This window comes from Rhinolophus ferrumequinum, chromosome 9 (genome assembly GCF_004115265.2).
Source record: "Rhinolophus ferrumequinum isolate MPI-CBG mRhiFer1 chromosome 9, mRhiFer1_v1.p, whole genome shotgun sequence".
NCBI classification, from domain to species: domain Eukaryota; kingdom Metazoa; phylum Chordata; class Mammalia; order Chiroptera; family Rhinolophidae; genus Rhinolophus; species Rhinolophus ferrumequinum.
In genome coordinates this window covers 6,586,538-6,608,700 of record NC_046292.1, presented here as the reverse complement: position 1 = coordinate 6,608,700, position 22,163 = coordinate 6,586,538, and the positions used below count along the sequence as shown (strand labels likewise).

The 22,163-nt window shown below is 44.5% G+C and overlaps 1 protein-coding gene across 1 annotated transcript; it reads right to left on the bottom strand.

Annotated features, from left to right (window-relative positions):
- Window positions 1-415: 415 nt before the first annotated feature.
- Window positions 416-13,207, bottom strand: RBP7 (retinol binding protein 7). The gene is made up of 4 exons (XM_033113336.1): window positions 12,981-13,207; window positions 3,995-4,173; window positions 3,777-3,878; window positions 416-657 (listed from the first exon to the last, which is right to left on the bottom strand). The coding sequence occupies exons 1-4, from the start codon at window positions 13,051-13,053 to the stop codon at window positions 607-609; spliced, it is 405 nt and encodes a 134-aa protein (XP_032969227.1). The 5' UTR covers window positions 13,054-13,207; the 3' UTR covers window positions 416-606.
- Between the last annotated feature and the right edge of the window lie 8,956 nt (window positions 13,208-22,163).

Sequence of the window (22,163 nt, the reverse complement as noted above, 5' to 3'; positions counted from 1 at the left end):
ATTCAAGATTCTTCATGACAGCGCCCCTGCCTGTCATTCCAGTCTCGTCTGTCATCTCTCTCCACTCCACCCATCTATACTTATGCTCCAGCTAAAGCAATCTTTTCGGTTCCTCACACATCCCTCCAACACATCCCCAGCCGTTCACCTAGAATGCTTCCTGGTGCTTCCTGCTTACCTGTGTTTCAGGTCTCAGAACACAGATCACCTCCACTACCCCACACCTCGGCCACCACTTGCCCCTCCCGAGCTCTCACAGCTCCCTGTACTTATCGCCGCTGTTCAGACTGCTTGTTTCATCCGTTTTCCCCACCAGACCTTGAAGACAGGAATTACATCTTATTCATTGGTATGGCCAGCATATACCAAACATTTCTTAAAATAATGGGATATGCTAAATTTTAGAAAGAAAAAGTCAGAGTTGTTGGACAGGTTTATTGAGGCTGAGCCATTTTCCCACAATGCAATGCTTTTGCATACAGGCTGTGTGACATCTCTCTGACCACAAGGCCTATCACCAACTCAGGACAGATTTACATCTTTTCATTCTGGAATAGAATCCAGCATTGAGATGCAGCCACACGTGGCTCTGTTGTTGGATATGGATCAGGCTCTCCGGAACGTCTGCTTGCACACTTGGCCTTCACAGAACATTTCCTAGGGATCACGAGGAAGGGAGGAAAAAAGAAGATGACTTGGCATGGGTTTATTATTAGACACTTCTGACACCAAATGTGTGGGGTTTGAACTCCTGACACCAAATATATACCATCTTTTCGAACCTCACTTCTCTAACTCTGATACCAACTGGGTGTCCAGCAAGTCAACTGAACTCTGACACGAACAACACAGAGTTAGCGCAGACCCCAAGGCTAAGGGCTCACTGCCCCCACTGCCGATGTCAATTTTAAGTCCCGGGCCACCTCACTTCTGACCAACCAACTATAAATCGGGGGTTTCCGTGACCCCCTGCTCAGGTTCAATAATTTGCTAGAATGGCTCACAGAACTCAGGAACACTCTTCACGTACATGTACAGGTGTCACGCAGGGTCTCAGCTCCCGCTCCCCACATAAGAATGCAGGATATGGTGAGGCCAAAAAGGAACACCCACGGAGCCATAATAGGGGAGTCAGACCACTATATTCTCGCTGGCGGCTGGGTTGGAGATACAAAAGCAAACATTCACCGGTACCCCAACAAGGGGGTCTTCCTGCACTCCAGTCTTGCTGGCGACCCGGGCAAGACACATGAAGTAGGATCCACACGATCCGCAATCTGCCATCCGGTTCTCTGCCTGCCAACCAACCAACCAACGTAGCCACGGCAGTTATATCAGTGGCTAATGGCTAACTGGTTACAGCTGATCGCTATGTACTACCCGAGCCAGCACCCTTCCACGTGAGGCCAAGAGCCTGGAAACTGCTCTCTGGGACTCTGTCCCCACAACAGGTTTTTTATAAAGGCTACAATCCAGGAACAGATGCATAGGAGAGGTCCTGGGGCAGGGCTGTGGGGAGCTTCCATGTCCTCCCCAGAAATGCCACCCTCCCAGCACTTCAACATTTTCACCAACCCAGACGCTCTCTGAACTGTCACTTAGCAGTGTTTATGGAGGTCTCATTACGTGGGCATGATTGATTAAACCACTGGCTGTTGGTGATTAACTCAATCTCCAGTCTCTCTCCTCTCCGGAGAGGTTGGGGGCCAAGCTAAAAGTTCCAACCCTCTGATTTTTCTGGGGATCGGTCCCCATCCTGAAGCTATCTGGGGGTCCCAGTCATCAGTCACCTCATTAGCGTACAGAAGACCCTCTTATCACGCTGGAGATGCTAAGGGTTTTAGGAACCAGATACAAAGACCAAATATTTATTTTTTTATTATGTCACAGCCTGTAAGGATTATCCTGTGAGTATCGTTAGAGCGAGGGTCCTTCCATGCTCTGCTTGGGGAGAGTTCCCGGATATGTCAAAGGAGGATAAATGCAATTTGAACATGACTTCTCACAGCCAACTAATCTAAATCCTCAAACATATTTGTATTTTCTTTGCAGTTCCCCATTACATTTTTGTGATGACCAGTTTCTTAACTTTGTTTTTATTGTCAGAAGAGGGTGAGATTTGTCAATCTAGAATCAAAACATTTTCAATGCCTGTCACGCGGGGTGTCATGCGGGGTCTCTGGTCCCACTCCCCACATAAGAACACTCACCAGGATACGGTGAGGCCAAAAAGGCACACCCACGGAGCCATAGATAGGGGAGTCATATTCTCGCTGGTGGCTGGGTTGGAGCTACACGATTCGCAGCCTGCCGTCCCCTGCTCTGCCAACCAACCCCATTTGCTAACTGCAATCCGCTGTGCTAACTGGAATTCGTGCTCGCTAGCTCAGCCACAGCAGTTATACCAGGTGCCAATAGCTAACTGGTTACAGCTGATGACCATCTACTACCCGAGCCAGCACCTTTCTATGTGAGGCCGAGAGCCTGGAAACTGCTCTCTGGGACTCTGTACCACACAATACCTCTAGTCAAAGACTCCTCAGACCCTCATGTTCCATCATTCCCAACTTTAAGATAAATGCTTTAATTTTGTTTTCATAGATCTCACCTAGATTTTACCATCTACGTTGAGGCCAAAAAAAGGCATCAAGTTGAAAGCACACATTCTTGTCAACCTAGATTTGAATCTCCTCTCTGCAGCCTTGGGGAATTTCAAAATCTCAATTCCTTCACTTGTAAATGGGAAAAATAGTGTCCCTTGTATAGGATTGTTTTGAAGACTGAGTGAGACAATGCACTCAAAGGATTTCTTTAGCACAGTAATTGGACATAAAATCATCACTTGAAAGATGTAAGCCATCAGAACATATATGGCAGGAAGGAATTCTCATTTTAAAAAGCCATGATGAAGCTTTGAGGTACAATTTTATACCTTCAAGATTATATTTAGAAATTATTGATTAGGTTGAGCCATAATTTGTATGTTCATGAAGTGCTGGTGGCATGGGAAATTGATAGGACCTTTTGAAAGTGAATAAGGCAACAAAGTAGCAAGAGGGAATGGTGTGTGTCCTTCTACCGCATTGATCCCCTCTGCGAATTCTTCCCAAGGGAATAAATCCATGGATGCAAAAAGCTCCATGCATGTGAATTTAAGCAATAGCAGAAAACACCCTGAAACAATACTCCTAGGTGCTTTTAACTCCTTCGCTGTATTAATTAATTTCTAGTTTTTTTTGAAATGTGTCAGAAATCCACAAAAACCAAAAAGTTGATATTTGACTATTTTATGCATTTAATAACAATTTGAGCTGCTTTGTATATAAATGGCATTATTTTTATGTATAAAAATTTCCTATTGTTATTCATTCTTGAAAAACACAAAAATATAGAAAAATGTACATCTGCTTTCCTAAACTTCCTTTCTGGAAGTTTCTATCCGCAGATGGAAACATTCATTTGGATATAGCCAACCATCGTGACCAAAGGGTTAAGAAAATGTTTTACTAAAAGGAGAGTTCATTAACCTGACGGAATATTATGCAGCCAGTTTGCTACTTGTTATACTATTCAATTAATACATGATGACTTCGACAGGAAAATTATTTAGGGACCTGGGATATGTTTTTATGTTAAGTGAAAAGACAAGACTATTTTGCCAGACGGAAGGTAACATGGGCTGGAATGGCAGGGTTGCTGGTGAGGGTTCCCTGTTTAACATGTTCTTCAGTACCACATCATCTCATCAAAAATTAAGAACAAATTGTGGCAAGTACCAGGTGGAGTTCATCCCCTTCAATCCAGTGGGTCCAGCCTCTGTTCTTCTTTTCCCCATTCTGGACACAGGTGAGTCTGTCATTGTCCCAGGTGACCACGCTCTGCATAAACGAGGGGAGAGAAAATGTTGGTTTGTTCTGGCAAGATCCTCAGTTACTACGAAGTGGAATGCCAATTCACTTTGCATAATTGGAGCCTATGTTATTTTAATTTTTACCTTGCATTTTCTGTTATCCAGGCCTTTGTTATCTTCATCAAATTCTTCTCCAACTTTAAATTTAACAAGGTAGTTCCTTAGGCTGCTGTACGTGTGGATGGTAAAAGAATCCCCATCTTGCTCAATCACTTTCTGTGGCTTCAGCAAGTTCGCTATTTTACGAGTGGCAAAGTCAATCCCTTAAAAATAATTTGTAAAAAAGAAAAGAAATTTCAACATTCACTTGAGATGCAAAAGCTAAGAATTTGGCAGCTGTCCTCAGAAGCATTGCATTTGATTGCAGGTGTTTCTTTTACAAATTGCATCGATAGGGAAAGCTTTCCTGGCAAACCTCCACGCAGAGGCTGATTAAAAAGCTTGAGCAGCTTTCAGAGAAGACTCAGGCTGTGTGTGCCTTAGGTAATGGACTGGAAGCCGGGCATGGCAGAAGCAGTTCTGGGGATGCCCCCAGAGGCCGACAAGAGGACCAGGAAGCCAAGGGGACAGGGCTCAGGCCCCCAACCCAACCTCAGTCACAGCAACTCTGTCTTTTTCTGCTTTATGTATTTACACTTCGAATTAAGACAGCATTTGAACAGTTTCTGAACAAAAACTATGGGCAAAAACGCCCAAAAAAAATTACTGATGTGCGTATAATACTATCCATTTAGAAATCTTGAATAAGCTTTAGAAAAGAGTCATACACAGAAACAAGGGACGCTGAGGAGATCAGGTTTTGGTAGGGACAGTGGACTTGAATCCCAGTTCCCATTTAGTAGCTTAGAGCTAGAGGTAAGGGTTGCTATTTTAGAGTCAGCAGGTGACATTTCAGCCAGGAGCTGAAGGAGGTAAAGGAGTAGACCATGAAGACTTCTGGGAAAAATCTGTAAGGCAGAGGCCACAGGGAGCCCAAAGTCTCCAAGGAAGGGTGTGCCAGAAGCCTGGGGCGGCTGGAGCAGAATGAGGGAGAAAGAGGAGGAAGGAAAGGAGCTAGAGGTGAGATGTGGAGATACTACAAGGACCAGCGGGCTTTAACTCAGAGAAAGACGCAGTCAGGTGGGGGCCACCGGAATGTTTACAGCAAAGGATGTGATCTAATTGTCAGGCAGCCCTAATTGTCAGGCAGCCGTGGACAAATCTATGAGCCACAGGGCATGGTTCTCCCATTTAGGGCTGTCCTCTCATGTTAAATAAAGTTCCAGGAATCCTCATTTCAGAGACTTACACGCCTCGTTGTTGCCGTTAGTTGTGAAGGACAGACTATCTTCTCATGTTCGCAATGGGATTAACGGGACCAACCAGACAAGATGGTTCACACCTTGTAGGATCAGTAAGGGGGTGCTTCCTGCCTAGAGCTTTGCTGTGGGGTCCACCAGGGACCCCCAAATCCCAGGCTAGCTCCGCCAAACTTTAAACCCCAAGCAAACTTTCTTTATCCCAAGGACAAGTTGCCTTTCTTCTCCCTGCAGTTTGGCAGAAGCCAGGAGAGAGCGATGTCAGAGCCATGTTTGGGGAGATGTAGGATCAGTTCTAATCAAAAAGGAGTAATTCCCCTTAAAAGAGAGGCTGGCTGGGGCGCATCACGAGGTGCGTTCTCTGATTACTGATTTGAATCTTATCACTGCTAACACGCATCACCTCACTTCTACTTTTAAAAAAAGAGGCCATCGTTTATTTTTCCTAGCCCATACAGCTTAAAGCTCTAAGTCGTGGATGTAGTCCCTGATTTTTTAATTGATTGTATTTTCCTTCTATGTAGACAAAAAGCACAAAAATTTTAAATAAATTGTATATTCAAGTAAATTAGTGATATCCAAGATCGTTCGCTTAATTCTTTTTTTTTTTAATTTATTGGGGTGACAATTGTTAGTAAAATTACATAGATTTCAGGTGTACAATTCTGTATTACATCATCTATAAATCCCATTGTGTGTTCACCACCCAGAGTCAGCTCTCCTTCCATCACCATATATTTGCGCTTAATTCTTAAGATAAAATTTAATATTTATAGTACTAGGTAAATAGTCATTCTAATGCTAACAGTAAGACTTAAGTACTTAGCACTTAAACAAACTAGATCTAAGGTTTCAACAGAGTTACTGGGTTTTCCGAAAATTATTTTGAATTAAACTGATCTCCCAGGTTCTAGTCTGTGCAAAAGAAAAGGAAGCAAAGTTAACCCTAAATTCTGAATAATTCTAAAACTCCATGGCTCCCTTATTATTTAGATCAATGTTATAACAGTACCTCCAAAAAGGCAAAGAATTTGCTGACTTCCTGATTTTTCAGATAATTTGACCCTACAAATCCTGTAATTGCCTTTTTAACTTAGAAGCCCTGCTTTTTGTGCTCAAGAAATATATTTCCAGGCATACCTCGGAGGTACTGTGGGTTCGGTTCACCCCAATAAAGCGAGTCGTAATCCTTTTGCTACTGGAGGATCTTGTCTTCAATTTGTAAAAAACACATCTGTGTAACACAATAAAGCTTCAAAGGGCACAGTAAAGCTTCAAATGAGGTGTGCCCGTAGGTCGTCATACTGTCCTAACTCCTTATTACACACTGGTAGTTTTAGTTGGTGACCACTTAATACCTAGAATTAAAGTATCCCACTATCTATCTTTATGCAAATAGCCTTTTCTCCCTGAACTTATTCAATCACATCCTACTCTTGTATGATGTCTTCCCTCATTTACTTTTTCCTACCTGAAGTTAAATTTATTAAACGTGTAGTGTGTGCAAAGCCCTAGGGCAGGGAAGGCTACCCACCTCTGACTGGAAGGGGAAATCCCAGACCGCAGGCACTTTCTGTGCTTTTTTCCTTCCCCAAAGCCCCTAACACACCGGAAGTGCCTAAAGGGTATTTGTAAATGGATTTAAGCTGGAGAAGATTCGTGGAGCCTGTTGAACAGTAAATTTAAGGAAAGACACACTTTCTAATAGCTGTGGCACTACCTTCCCTCTCTCCAGGCAAATGAAATTAATTTGAATACCTTTCACTGGAGAGGGGTAGAGAAATCAATGTTCTAAGTATGCTGTCGCTGTCCTTCAGGAACTTATAACCAAGAAGGAAGGTGAAAACAGAGTGATCTAAATCTCCCCTTAGGAAGAGAATCTGCTCCAATCAAAGGAAAATTGAAAACAATTTTCTTGAACCTAAAAGCCCTTTGATTATTCAAATTCTGTGCCCTAAATCTCTCCGATGTGCCATGTGCTGATTTAAAAAAAGAATCTAAATGTAAGACACTGAATAAGCACTTGGTTAACTTAAATCCTCAACTGGGACAAAGATCTCAGGCTCTGTTTTCGGCTAACAAGGAAAGATTTGCTGGTTGTAGTTCCCTTCCAGCCAATAAAAAAGATAGGAACTTTCTACTTTTTATTACAGGAGCCACCTTTATCCACCTGAAATATAACCCTATGTTTAAAAAACATGTGTTAATTCACTGTGTAAGTCATAAGCCATGGCTAAGATAGGAAAGAATGCTAACTCACAAAATGTACTTAATTCAAACAACTGAATTTACGCGGAGCGTTAATTTTTTAATGAAATATACGATTGATTGTAGGTTTTCTACTATCGTCTCCTTATAGTTCAATTTTTTTGGTAATTTTTTTATTGTGGTAAAATATACCTAACAAATTTTACCATTTTACCCATTTTTAAGCATGCAATTCAGTGACATTAAGTACCTTCACAGTGTTGTGCAGCCATCACCATTATCCATTTCTAGAATATTTTTAATCATCCCAAACAGAAACTCTGTACCTGATGGGGTTCAGGACACACCACCCCAAAATATGGCACCTTGGCATATTGACTATTTTAAGCTGACGAAGTTTGAGAAATGGCGGGTGCAGGAAGGACTCTCTGACCTTCCCCTGAAGGTCATGGGACCCGTATGAGAGATGCCCTCCCTGTAACAAGAAAGGATCATCCTTGCCCCTGAAAATGAGGGACACAGAGAGGAATCCAAGCAGATCTTGTTAAATTTTAAGTTTCCTTGTTATTTTTCAGTTCTAGAATTTCCATGTGTTTCTTTTTCAACTCTGCCAATGTTACTTTTTATAGATTCTTGTTCCCTGCCAAAATTAAGCTCAGTATAACTGCTTTATAATCTATCTCTGATAATCCCAGTATCTGGAGACCCTGTTTCTGTTCTTTATTTCTATTGATTCTTACTATTGGTGTCTTTTTTATTTCTTAACAACTTTACTGAGGTATACTTAATAAACAAAAACTGCACATACTGTATACCATGTTTCCCCGAAAATAAGACCTAATCGGAAAATAGGTCGTAGCATGATTTTTCAGGATGCTCGTAATATAAAATAAGCTCTAATGCGTATTTTGGAACAAAAATTAATATAAGACCTGGTCTTATTTTCAGGGAAATACAGTAGGGCTTACTTTATATTGCGAGCATCCTGAAAAATCATGCTACGACCTATTTTCCGGTTAGGTCTTATATTGGGGGAAACACAGTATTTAATGTGTGCAATTTAATGAGGTTGGACACATGCAAACACCTGTAACTTCATCTCCATAATCAAGGTAGTAGACATATCTGATGACAACTCCCCAAGTTTCCTTGTCACTGGGTCTTATCTCTTAATATACTTGATTAACCTTGATTGTTCATTGGACATTGCATTTGAAAAGTTATTTGTAGAAACAATTTAAGGACTTACATAATGTTCTCTGCCTCCAAAGAATTTTTTTTTAAAACTTTTATTTATTTTAAGTGTGTTTTCCCAGGACCCATCAGTTCCAAATCAAGTAGTTGTTTCAATATAGTTGTGGAGGGCACAGCTCACAGTGGCCCATGAGGGGATTGAACTGGCAACCTTGCTAAGAGCACTGCACTCTAACCAACTGAGCTAACCGGCTGCCCCCAAAGAATTTTTTAAAATTACTTTTAAGGTCATTAGCTATCTGGAGGCACCTTAATTCAAGTTCAAGTCTTGAGCTTTTTCTGGACCACTAAAGATGATTCAAAGTCAAAGGACAGTCTATTCAAAAGCTGCTTATTTCCAGGTCTCCCTTACTCCTGGGGGCAGCTTTTCAGAGTCCAAACCCAAAGTAGGTGTTTACACGGTCTCTACCCTTGACTGACTCAGGATTCCAACCTTCGGCCCCCTAATTCCACGAAGCTCCCAAAATTGCAGCTTAGCCTCACAAACACCCTGAAGGTAAGAGCCACCCGAAGTGCTGGGTTCATCTCCCTGGAGTCATTTTCTCTACCAGGCTTCAGCCCGATGGTTCTTTATTAGTTGGGTAGCTAGCTCTCTCTCTTCCCTAAGAAGTTTTTAAAAATATATATATTTGGCCTAGTTTAATTTAGCTGTCTTCAAGGGAAGAGTTAGTACAAATAGTTTGCCATTACCAGAAGCGGAAGTCCTCATGAAGGGTCTGAATATTTCTGTGTAAATTGGCATTCGAACATACATGAGTAAGGACGATACGTTTTATAGTATTTATATCCTGCAAGGTGTCTCATTGATGACTTGATATACCAAAGAGCAGCACTTCTTAAATTTTAATTTGCATCCAAATCACCTGAGAAATCTGGTTATGCAGATTTTGATCCCACAGATCTGGAATCTGGGGTGAGGCACAAGTGTCCCGTTCTAAGAAGCTCCTGCTGGTCCTTGAGTAACACGATCCTAGAGTCACCTGGTCCCAAGCCCCTTATTTGCCCAGGGGAAAATGGGTGACTCTGCAGTGTGTTCTTTATACATGAAGACAGAAGAGAGTGGTTGCCACACAAACAGCAGTGTGTGCCAAGTGATTTTCTTCCCAGCTTGTTGGCAACTGGCAACAGGTTTTAAGGCTGATTTCAGCTACTGTATAAAATGCTAAGAGACCCCTGGGCTTGTAATTTAGATGCTCTTAGAATTTCAGATCTGATCCCACCACTGCCCTTAACAAATGGGGAAACTAAAGGAACTCAGAGGTTACGCGGCTTTGATTCTATTGCCACCGATCTTGCACTAGCTATCTGGGTTTCCAGTTTGGTGCTCTGTTATACTAAGTAGCTTCTATTCCAGAAATCCTCAGTATATTTGTATTTCTTTTGGAAAACAGATCCCAAGTAAGTGTTGTCTGGATCCAATATCTTTCTGGAACCTGGACCAAAAGTAAGAAAAGGAATTGTGAGGCAGGATATTGGCTCAACACTATATGGCGTAATCCTTTGTGAAATGAGTTGGATAATAAAGTAATGTAAATAAATAAATAGCCTCCAAGACGTAATACAGTGGCAGGTAACTGATAAGTCTCTATTGAAATCATGGGGGGGGGGACGTGTCAAACAAGACATCATGGTGGAGTGTACAGAAAAGCAAGACAGTATTGGGGACAGGTGAAGGATTCAATACACATTTGAAAAACACTAAAACACTCAGAAGGCTGCTTTGCAATACGAAAGAAGTAGCAAAAGATGTTTCCTCACACTTGAACTATTGACTGACTTCACTCCCTGTTTTCTTCTCTACAGAGGTCTGCTCTCAAAGCCATGGAAATTGCTAAGAAAGGAATTCAAAGCCACGACCTGATATTTAACCCTTTCTCCTCCACACAAGTAGGCAGACGCTAGCCAGAGAAACCAGGGAAGAAACGGTCCCATGTTACCACTAATTTGGGGTGGGGAGATAAGTAAAATATCAGGACTTACTGCCTTTGGGAAAATTAAGCATTAATTTCGTCTTATGAATCAGAAACAGAGGAAATGAAATTGAAGGGTAGTAGAATATGCGACCCCAAAATAAGCGAGTTGGGCATATAGGTTATTTTGAACTGAAGACAACTGGGAAGAATAGAAGAAAAGCTCTCTGCCAGTCCCATTTGCCTAAAAACAAGACATAAATTTGTCAAGGTGTCCCCGTTCGTACACTCAGACCCAGGGAAAAGCCCAGAGACTCGAAGTCTATCTTTGTAAAGGGAGGAGAAGAGAGACGAAAGAAAGGGGCTGATAACCTGATAACTAATAGAATTTATTAAGGGAAAGTTACAAACGAGGCATGTCTTGGACAGCTGCAAGATAAAAAGCATCCCCAAAACCCATGGCAGACACCTAAGAATTATTCAAAGTAAAGGGAGGATAGTCACGGGTAGTAATCCATGAATATTACCAGGTATGGAAACCATATACCTAATCAGGTCAGGACAACAGCCTGCTCCAGGAACCAGCCCGCAGTGGCAGGCAGGGCAGGGGTGCTGATTTATGTCACAATGAACACCAATTATGATCAGACCGTCTGGGGCCAGCTTGTGGGACTGACAGCCATCACACCCATGGAATAGTCTCTCCACACTCCATGCCACCCTCGCCTCTGTACCCGCACAGACAGAAGTTAGGGAGATGACACTAGACTCTTATAAGCCTGGAGATGGCACCCGAAGATTCTACATAATAAACTTTACTAACTAGCCCTTATTTTCCCTTAGTTCCCCCATATATTTTAGTTACTTTCCCAGGATTTGCCACCCTTTAAAACTCAAAGTCCTCTTGTCACTTCTCTACAAAATGATTACTCTTTGCTAAGATGCTATATAAGCTCATTATCTCCTTTGAGATACTGGTCACTGAGTGCTCCTCTGTGTATTGACAACGCTTACGTTAAATTTGTTTGTCTCTTGTCAATCTGTCTTTTGTTAGTCTAAGTTACAGGGCCCCAGCCAATGAACCGAAGATGGGTAGAAGAAAAAAAATTTTCCTTCCCTACAAGATTTTGTGTCAGTCTGAATCAGATTTGGCTTGACACGTCCCAGACTTCCCTCCTTTGGGTGAGAAAGGGAGGGGTGAATACTACCACAGGCTCAGAGATCTTAAATGCACACTGGGGCCACAGAACTGTACATTTCAAAATAGTTAAAAATGGCCAATTTTATGTTACATTTATATTTGCCACAACAAATTGGAACCCCCCCTCAATTTACAGGTGGGGAAACTGAGGTCCACTGTCAAATAAAAGGATGCAGAGCCAGAGCAGCTCCCACACCCCCATACTGCTAACAGCTCTGGCCCATCTGTCAAAAGTGTCATTTAGGCAAAAGTGCTTGGCACATAGTAGGTGCTCAGATCCATCAAATCTGAAGAAGACACTAAGGGCAGGACAAATTGGGGATCGGTAAGGAAAGGAGGCCTTCTACCCTCAGGGCAGGAAACAAATTCTCGAGCCCCTCTGGGAAGCAAGGGCATTGGTCAGACGCCCCCCCCTCCCCCCCGCCCCCAACACGTCCCTGGCAGCCACCGCGTCCCCTGCTCCACGCCTCGGACGCGACCCCCTCCAGGCACCACTGACCTTCCTCCGGGCTGCAATTAAGTCCCGGAGGCGGGGAGTGAGGGAAGCGGTCTCTAAGGGGCCTGGGCTTCTTGTCCCCCCTCAAGTCCTCGAGGGAAGAATGGGAAGTCAGAAAACTAAAGATTTTAAATGTGGTTCCCGAATCTGGCGGGCACCAGAAACATCGAGGGGTGGGGAGACGTGTACCTGGCCGCCTCCAGGACAAGCCCCCGGAGACGCTGATGCTGCGGGTCGGGGGCCCTGGGAGCGCCCCCGGGCTCCGGGAATCGCGGGGCTGGCTGCCGGACCAGGGTCGCCCCTCCGGGCTGTGGTCCCCGAGCGCCCCTGCGAGGTGGCTGGAGCCTTCTTGGCAGTCCGCGGTGGGAGCCCTGGCCGACGGGCGGATGGAGACGGACCGGGACAGGGGCAGGCGGACCGAGGGACAGCGGACAGGGAGGAAGGACGAACGGCAGGCGGGGGAGACAGAAGGACCGGAGACACGGGGCCCGGACCGCCGGCCTGACAGACTGACGGGAGACGGAAGGACGGGGTGATGGAGGGTGGACTAGGACATGCGCTGGGGGTCGGAGGACACCGGAAGCGCAGACGGGGCAGTCTGCAACGGAAAACCGACGGACAGGCCGGGTCGCCCTGGCCCCGACCCCGAGACGCGCGCGACCGCCCCCCACGGCCCCTCCGCGGCGTGGGCCCCTCTGCCTACCTAGGGCCAGCATGTAGCCCTCGAAGTTGTCGCTGCTGTGCAGGTTCCAGGTACCACTGAAGTCGACGGGCATGGCGGGGCTTCAGGCGACACCGGCGGCGAGCGGGCGGGCTGCGCGCGTTCGGCCCTAAGTGCGGGGCCGGGGAGGCGGGACCTGGGCGGGACCGCGAGGCGGGGCGCGGGGAGCGTCCCACACACTTGCTCCTAGAAGCCCACCTGGCTTCCTTCGCCGCGAGCTCCAGCTTTTGTGCTACCGCCCTTGGAAACTCCTCAGTTTTCCTGGGGGCTTCCTCCTCCCCTCCTTTTAACGCCAAAGGAGTGTGTTCCAGGCCACACGTTTTTCTCTACGTTAATGATCAAGGGATTGCCTCCAAACTCACGATGAATTACTCTGTCAGCTGCAAATAATGTTTCAATAAACCCAACTCTGGTGGTCTCCATAGAGGTTTGTTTTTCTTACTTATCAAGCAGTCCTGGGATAAGTGGCTGCTGGCGATCATTTGGCAACTCCATAACGCGGAAGTGGAATCTCTCTGAGTTTCCTGGCCTCCTATTCAAGAGTTGGCTGATGGGGCCTTGGGTCAGCTCAGTTAGCTCAGGTGGTTAGAGCGGGTGCTCTTAGCAAGGCTGCCGGTTGGATCCCCCACAAGAGCCACTGTGAGCTGCGCCCTCCACCACTAGACTGAAACAACTACTTAACTTGGAGCTAATGGGTCCCGGAAAAACACACTTAATAAAAATAAGTTGGCTGCTGGGTTTGCAGCCAGGGCATTCAAGGTGGGAAAGAAGGGAAAGCACCACCTGCCATCATCACTTCATCAGATTTCTCTTTACACTCATTGTCCAAAACTGTGTCACATGCCACTTCTAACTGCAAGGGAGCCTGGAGAATCTAGGGTCCACATTCAGCCTTAACAGTAGAGAAAGGAAAAGGAGGAGCAGGGTGGGAATGGAGGCCGCCCTGCAACATACACACCTTCCCCACAGGCGGCCTCTGAGATTTACATGTCCATTTCCGACCCCTCCCATGAGCTCTAGACTCAAATATATTAATAGCCAACATTTATTGAGTGACCATTGCATATATTATCATCTGTCACAAAATCCTACTTCTTCATTAGTTACTTTATTATCTCCAAGTGATGAGACAAAAACTGAGACAAAGAGAAGGTAAATAACTTGGCCAAGTTCACACGAGTACAGTTGGTGGAAGAGTGTGGATTCAAACCCAGGCAGAGACTCCTGAGTTCATGTTCTCCCCTCTTACTGCCTACTTGGATGTCATAAAGGCATCTCAAACTTCACTCATCCAAGACAGAAAACATAAAATAAAAGTATTCTCCAGCTTTCCTCATCTCTGTAAATCACACCGCTAGTCAGCCGCTTCCTCAAGCCAAAAACCCAGTATATAATGTGGATTGCTCCAGTCTCTGCTCACCTGTTTCCAACCCATTAGCAATTCCTGCTGGTTCTACCATCCAAACCCAAGCTGCTGTCATGTCTTGCCTCCTCTCTGGACTTGCTGCTTCTACTCTGATCCCATCAAACCATTCTCCACACTACAGCCAGGGCAAGCTTTTGAGAAATGTTATTCAGATCTTATCACTCCCCTGCTTAAAACCCTTCAGTGTTGTCCTATTTTTCTTACATGGAAATTTGCAGTCTCTCTGCCATGGTTCATAAAGCCTTCCTGATTTGGCTTCGGGATACTTCTTCAAAAGCACATTTTGACTCAAGAACTCCAGTCACAGCAGTTTTGCTGTGGTGGTGGTTCTGTGCAGAGGTCAAACCCTTTCCTTCTTCAGGATCTTTGTATATGATGTTCCCGCTTCCTGGGATGTTTTTCTCCTGATTTTTGCATGGTAAGCTCCTTTGGCTTCTGGTTCAAAAGTTGCTATTAGGGGTACAGTCTTTTCGAATCATTCTTTCCACGGAGAGGAATTTTCTGCAAACACTCTGGCCTCTTTCCAAACTCACTTCCTCCTCATGGAAGGGGGATGAGTTACCTGGTTGAAGGCAACCAGGGTGACCACTGATCCTGTTTTCCCTAAGACTGAAGGAGTACCCAGGACGTGCAGCATTCACTGCGAAAACTGGAGAAGTTCCAGGAAAACTTGAGTGAGTTGCTTGCCATCGAACCATTTTTATCAAGTAGGCAGGGTGGATCTGACAAAAATTCTAAACACAGGGTATTTCAATTTTTTTCTTCTCCCCTTTTAATATGGACTTGAGAGTATGTCTGTTTTACAGACCAAGCTTTCCCTCCGGTAGGCTGTTCCAAAGTTTAGACTGGGGGAATTAATGGATAAGTTATTATTGCCCCCTCCCAATGTAATGGTTAAAAATAAAAAAATAAATTTGCTCACAAATCTGCAATTTAGGCAGGGCTCACAGGGGATGGCTCATTTGGACTCCGTGTGGCTACAGCTGGGTAACTTGATTCCAGTTTGGAGGGCTGGAAGGAACTCATTTCCCAAATGACTCAATCTCATGCCTGGCAAATTGGTACTGGCTGTGTGTTAGCTAGGAGCCCAGCCAGGCCCGTGGGCTGGGGGCCGGTTCCTTTCCACGTGGGCTTCTCTACCTGCTGCTTGCATACCCTCACGGCACGGGTGGCTGGGTTCTAAGAGGGAGTATCCCAAGAGAAGCAGGAAGATGCTGTACTATCTTGTATGATCTAGTCTCAGAAGACATAGAACATCACTTCCACCAGTCACAGGCCTGCCCAGATTCAAAGGGAGAGAACATGGACCTCATCACTCAATGTCACATTGTAAAGGGAGCATGTGAGATGGGAGATCTTATAATGGCCAAATGTCTCAAAGAGCTGCCTTTTCAGAATAGCCTTTCACATACTTCCAACATACATTTACTCTGCATCCCATCTCTGTTTCCTACCTTCATAATGATTGTGATCCGTACACAATTATCTTCTTTTTGGTTTGTGTTGACTACCTTTTTCATAAACATTTCAAGGGCAGAGACCACGCTCATCTCACTCACCTCTACAGCATCCCGAGAGCCTAGCACCGTGCTTGGCAGGTGCTCAGTAAGTGTTTGTTGAATGAATGGCTACAACCTTGTCTAAAGGAGGAATGCCATTTTTATTGAGCAACCAGAGTGTCATTGCCTTGTCCGGACGAGGCTGCTGGTTCTCGTTGCAACTAGAAGACAGATTCCGTTGGTGGAGTTATGACAGGCTCCTTTCAAATCCTGGAATGAGCTCTACCTTGCCACTTAATGGTCACAGAACTATGAACTCTCACCAGATTTCTGGAGCATGAAGCCTGTATAAATTCCGGATGACTAAGGGAAGAGGATATGGAGAAACCATACTTACTTCTTCTCCTTAAAATCTTATTGTTCTAAATGTTGGCCTGAAAATGAAGTCACAAAAATAACTAATGTGAGCATTTGTGCCGGTTGATATGGCTTTTGGCCAGCTTGGGCAAGGGCCATCTAGGAGGGACAGGGTTGAATTTCAGTTGAAGTGAACATAGATTGGACTTGCCCTTGAGATAAGGAGTAATTTCCTCCTCCACAATTCTACGATCTTTCTTCTAGACCAGGACCAAAAGTTATCTCTGGAAAGGAAAGAGGGGAGACATTTGCCAAATTTGGGCCCTTTCCTTCCTTCCATTTGATATTAGCAAAGTAAACCATAAAATTATAGCCAAGAGGAGGTCGGAAACTTGTGTACAAACACTGCCCCTCCTAGACAGTAACAGACGGGCCTCGATGAGGGGCACTTGTAGGAGAACCTCTCTCCTGTCACTTCATGGAGTCGGGTCCTGTCCAGCGAGAATAGTGAACTTCACACCACCCATACCTCTCCTCCCTAATGCAAGGAAGCAGTGCCACCAAGGCGCTTGACCTGGATAAGTCTAAGGCTAAGCCAATCACAGAAATCCTACCTCCTTTGCCAGTGATTGGTTTTAGGGACAGGCAGGTGTAAATGAACTTGAACCAGCCCGTGAGATAAGAGAAGTCTGATAGAGCTGTGGGGAAGATGCTTGATTTTAACAAAGAGCCTTGGGGAGCCGGCCTTTCTCCACTTCTGAACATGAATGAACAAGGGAGCCTTGCTCCTGGTGGCCGTCCTACAACTCACAGGGCACCAGATTTAGGACACTGTGACCGGGAGAGCAGAGAAATGGAAGGGACCTGGGTCCTGGATGACACTGTTGATTCACTGCACTCATGAACCCCGAATCCCGCCTGCCCTCTGTCTGTACTTCTGAGTATAAAAGTCCTTATTGTTTAAACCACTTGGAGTTGAGCTTCCTGCCAGTTGCGGTGGAAAACATCCTCACGTAGACAATAAAATCCAAGTACTCTTGTACCCTTAAACAACTTATTTGCCTTTTTTAACCTAATGGAGGGCACAAGACAAGCTAATTGTGGTTCGGTTCTGAGCATGCTTAATTTGCTGAGGATACTTAAACGGTAAATAAAATACTTCGTACATCATGAGTACTATTCTTTCAACAAGAATAGTGTGGCTGGAAACTCAGGTTTTCTGCTTTAGTGACACTGATGCTTTGAGCTGCACACTATTTTAAAGAGAAATAGTTATTTTAAAGAGAAACTTTGGACCCCAAGAATCTACCTTGAGGAAGGTAAGTTAAGATGGTGCTTCCATGAGCTGGGGCAAATGAAGACTCTGGGCCCCTCAGCCTGGCTCTTATGTACTGCGCTGCAAAGAGAAAAATGCTAGCGAGGCCACCAAAATCTGAGGATCTTTCTTACTCATTCTCACTGATTTCCCACAAAGTTCTTTTTCTTGAGATCCTGAGGCAGATTGAATAGGATTGAATGATTTTTTTAAAAAACACATCCTTTTTCTCCTCTCTTTCTCTCTCTCTCACACACACACATTTCATAACTATGTATGGTGATGGATGTTTAGACTTATTGTGGTGACCATTATGCAATATACAAATAACAAATCATTATGTTGTACACCTGAAACGAATATGATGTTGTATGTCAACTATACCTCAAAAAATCAAAATAAACCCTGAAAAAAACAAAATTTTAAAAACCTCCTTTCTTCCCTGACTATCCTGTGTCTCGCACCCTCCTGCTAGTCTCCAGTACAATTGTTTTGGCATACAAATTAGTTCAAGCTTTCCTCACACGGACATATTTATGGATGAAATTACACATCTGGGATTTGCTTTAAAAGACTCCCACAAAACAAAAACAATGGAGGGTGTAGATGAAATAAGATTGGCAGAATGTTATGACTGAAGCTGGGTGATGGTTACATATGGGTTCCTTTTAGTATTATTACTAATTTTGTCTGTGTTCGATATTTTCCTTAATGTTTTAAAATGTAAATTTTTGTCGTTACCCCTTGGTTTGGAAAAACTCATCTGGCAGTTCAACTTGATTTAGGAAACACTGCACGCTGTAGTCATGCAGACGTGGTAAGACACTTGAGGCAGAAATGGATCTGAATTCCAGAGCTGAAATTGAGGTGACAATTTCATCAGCAAGAGGAGGGAGCTCTTCCACGACGAGTCATCCAGAGAATGGGAATCTCCACCATTTTCCAGGCACCAGTGTAACAGGTCAAAATCCTTACCTGGGGGTGGGTGGTTGGCTTAGTTGGTTGGAGCACCATGCTCCTGACACCAAGGTCGCCGGTTCGATTCCCACATGGGCCAGTGAGCTGCGCCCTCCACAACTAGATTGAAGACAACAACTTGACTTGGAGCTGATGGGTCCTAGAAAAACACAGTTCCCCAATACTCCCCACACCCCAAAAAAATCCTTACCTGGGCCCTTCCGAGCTTCCTGCCTCGTGTGCCCCCACATCTCATCCCACACAGCCCGTCGGGTCGGTGTCCTTGGGGGAGCCCATGGTGGCATGTCTGCTCTTCTCCTTGCCTCCTCTTAGGTTGTTCTTCCCTCTAAAGTTGCTGAAGTTTGCACAAAATCAAAACAGAAACAGGACTACTCAAATTTTAGGATAACTACCAATGATGTGTAGTGTGAGGGGCTCCCCCTGGAACCTCTCTGTCCTGGCTTCCTATCCTGCAGAGCCCGAGGGCGCTCACTTTCAGGAAGCCTTCAGGAGGGATTCTGGAGAGTCCCCTGCTCAAAATGCAGCTTTTTCTCCCACCTAACTGTAGGCAACCTGGTGATAGTGTTTGGCACATAATGTTAGTGTTTCAAGAAATACCTCCTGGTCACGTGGAAGAGAAGGGACAGGTGGCAGATCAGAGTGGTGAGAGGCCAGTGTGAGTGCCAACTGTCAGGTCGGTAACATTTCAGAGCTGGAAGGGGCTTCAGAGATGATTGCATTGTCACATGATTCCCCCAATCAGCTGACACGCCTGGCACTAGAAAACCGCCTCCCAGGCAGAAGCTTCTGCCGTCTCACAGGCAGTAATGTGGCAGGCTGGCCTTACTGGCACACGCGGGACACATTTTACATCGAGGCCTTTGGGAACCACTGTGAGAACCGCAGAGGGACGGATGGCCCGTGGCATTCCAGAAACACATGTTAAAGGAGCCCATTTCCTAAGATAGTGACTTCTGGTCTCTGAGAGAGGTGGCCCGAGGTTGGGGTAGGAAGAGAGTAGCCCTTAAACTCCGGTGTAGGGTGACCTTGGGGGACGCTTCCTTCCATCTATGGTGAGATCCTCAAATGGCAGAAAAAGAACCCGCAGCCTTTGATGTAAGATGAGCCTAAATCATCCCTTTGGTTCAATTGCTGTATCTTGATCACCAAGGAGAACCCACTCCTCTCATCTAAAAGGTGTGCTCTTCCCAGTTGTCCACGAAACAGGTAAATGAAGGCAAAAAGTCTCTCCACGTGCCGTGTGTTCAACTGAATGATGCTGCCAGTAAAGGACTTTTACGGCAAGTTTGCGTGCTGCATTCAAATTATGCGATTAAACTATGCAAGGGGTAAAGGATTTTCACCCAACATTACAAACAACCAGCACCAAACAAAACACCAGGTTTACCATCCCAAACTCTAAGTTCACATTTAGAAAGCAAATTATGAGAAAGGCATGGTACGGAATGAACAATGGCATATTTTCTTCTTCCTCAACGGAAGTCACAAGTTATTAACATGTATTCCCCGCAAACTTCATTGTTCTGACTTCCATGACCCAGAGGAAGTTCTGTCCTTGAGGATACCAAGAACTATACTATTATACTGTAGTATTAGCAGCACCCTTGGTACTGGGACAAAAAGCCATGCAGCTGGTTCAAGGTACAAAGTAGTTGATCCATAAATAGTACAACAAAGGACCTTTGTACCAGTACTGGGTCTCCCGGGAGGCTCCCCGCATGCTTTACCCAGTGGGTCCTGAGGTCACTATACTCACAGCTGAGCAGGGTACGGGTACTTCTAGGTAGGAAGGCACCACAATAGAAGTTTCTAGCACTGGAACGTTTCTACAGTTCATAGAACACTTCAGATGAACGAAGTGTAGTTTTCCAGAAGAAGAAATCAAAGTTAAATTCTGATAGCTTCATCCGCTTCCAGATCATTCCTTTTCAGTACTGCTCCAATGCTTAAACTCCACAAAGATAAGGAGGGAAAAGAATGATCCTTCCTCTATCGTCTGAGATTCTATTCTAAGTTTTCATTCATTCAGCAGATAAGAGAAAAAACTACTGGGTGCCACGCTTCGCAGCCATTCCTGTCTTCAAGAAGTTGGCCTGTTTGCTTCAGTAATAATGTCAGGAGCTGTAGAACTCACATCTGCCAACTTTATTGAACATTTTCCCTTCATTTAACTTTTCTTTGCAAACTGTGGATTCAGATCTGACTCTACAATTGCAGTTATAAATATTTTTTTCTTCTGCAGTTATAAATCCTTCATCTAGAAGTGGTATAGGGATGAAATGTAAATTGCAAAAAGGTACATTCTATTTTTATTGAAAATTTAAGTTTAGTCCTGTTTCTATCACAGAACGATTTCATGAACCATAAAATTCTTTAAAAAACTATTACTAGTCTTTCCCCCTTACCAATTGATACAACTTCCACACAATTTTAATCGGTATCAAATCATATTAACAAGCTTGTATTTTTAACATAAAGCTATGACTTCATTATTTGGCAGTTCTACTCTGGTTAAAGTCCATACAAAAGGACGAGAAGAGAAAAAGTGTAAGAAAACAGACCTTTTTTCTGCTTAAATTCACAAATTCACAGATTCACTGTGGGCTGGAACAAAACAGCGTCTCTTCAGAAACTCCAGACCATTAGACTGAGGTCATGGCTTCCACAAGCCACTCATCAGTGCCCCGAATTCTGAACTGGAACTGCTGGGCTGACCCAGTGGGGCATTTCTCATGTTCTTGGGGTCTCCATTCATCTTTTGATTGCTGAGCTATCAATAAAGACTCAGAGCACTGACAGTCAAATTCTTGAATAAGACCCCTCTCATTCTCTGTGGTTCTCTCTGTTCCAGGGAGCGTGATGTCATCTCTGAAGTTGTCCCTGAAGGTAGAAAGATGGTGGATGGCCAGGTCTAGAGCATGAGCCACAGTGGGCTGTGCTAAGAGAGCGTGTAAGCCGTGTACAGCAGAGGCTCTCGACCTCTGGTGGGCATCGCAAACCCCTGTGCACCATTCTGAACATTCGCGGGCTTGGACCCCCCTCTCCAGCTCCAAAGGTGGAGCTCTAGGCAGGTGTGTCTTAGCAGAGCTTAATCGGCCATTCTGATGTGTGCCAGGGAGAACGAACTACCGGCCTACAGCTTCTGCCAGGCAGTCACACCTATATTTGGCATAGCTGGAGACAACTGATCAGAGGCGCACTCTGCTAGGTCACCATTGTAAGAATGACTTCTTTGGCCACCCTGGGTGGAGACTGCCCAGAAATAGGCATGTGTCAAATGTTAGTTCCCCTCATAACTAAAGTTAGGATTTTAAATGGACTCTGGCTTTTCACACTTTTATGTGGTAAAGCTAGGGTGTCCTTTTGATTTCTTGTTTGTAGTCAGTTTGATTGAATATTCTTCTGGTTTTAGTGCTACTAATCTCTTATTTAAAAAATAAAGGGATTTGTACACTCTAGAAAAAACCCAGCTAAAACCACAATACTGAAAACATTCATATTAGCAACTTCTGGTAAAAAGAAAAAAAAATAGCTCTAAGGATACAGCTGTAAAAGAAAAGAGAAAAATAAACCTGATTTTCACTCACTAC

Coding starts and splice junctions, on each gene's coding strand:
- RBP7 (XM_033113336.1), bottom strand. CDS start 13,053: ATGCCCGTCGACTTCAGTGGTACCTGGAACCTGCACAGCAGCGACAAC. Junction 3,879..3,994: donor TGGATAACAGAAAATGCAAG/GTAAAAATTAAA, acceptor TCGTTTATGCAG/AGCGTGGTCACCTGGGACAA. Junction 658..3,776: donor AAGGGGATGAACTCCACCTG/GTACTTGCCACA, acceptor CGTGATCCCTAG/GAAATGTTCTGTGAAGGCCA.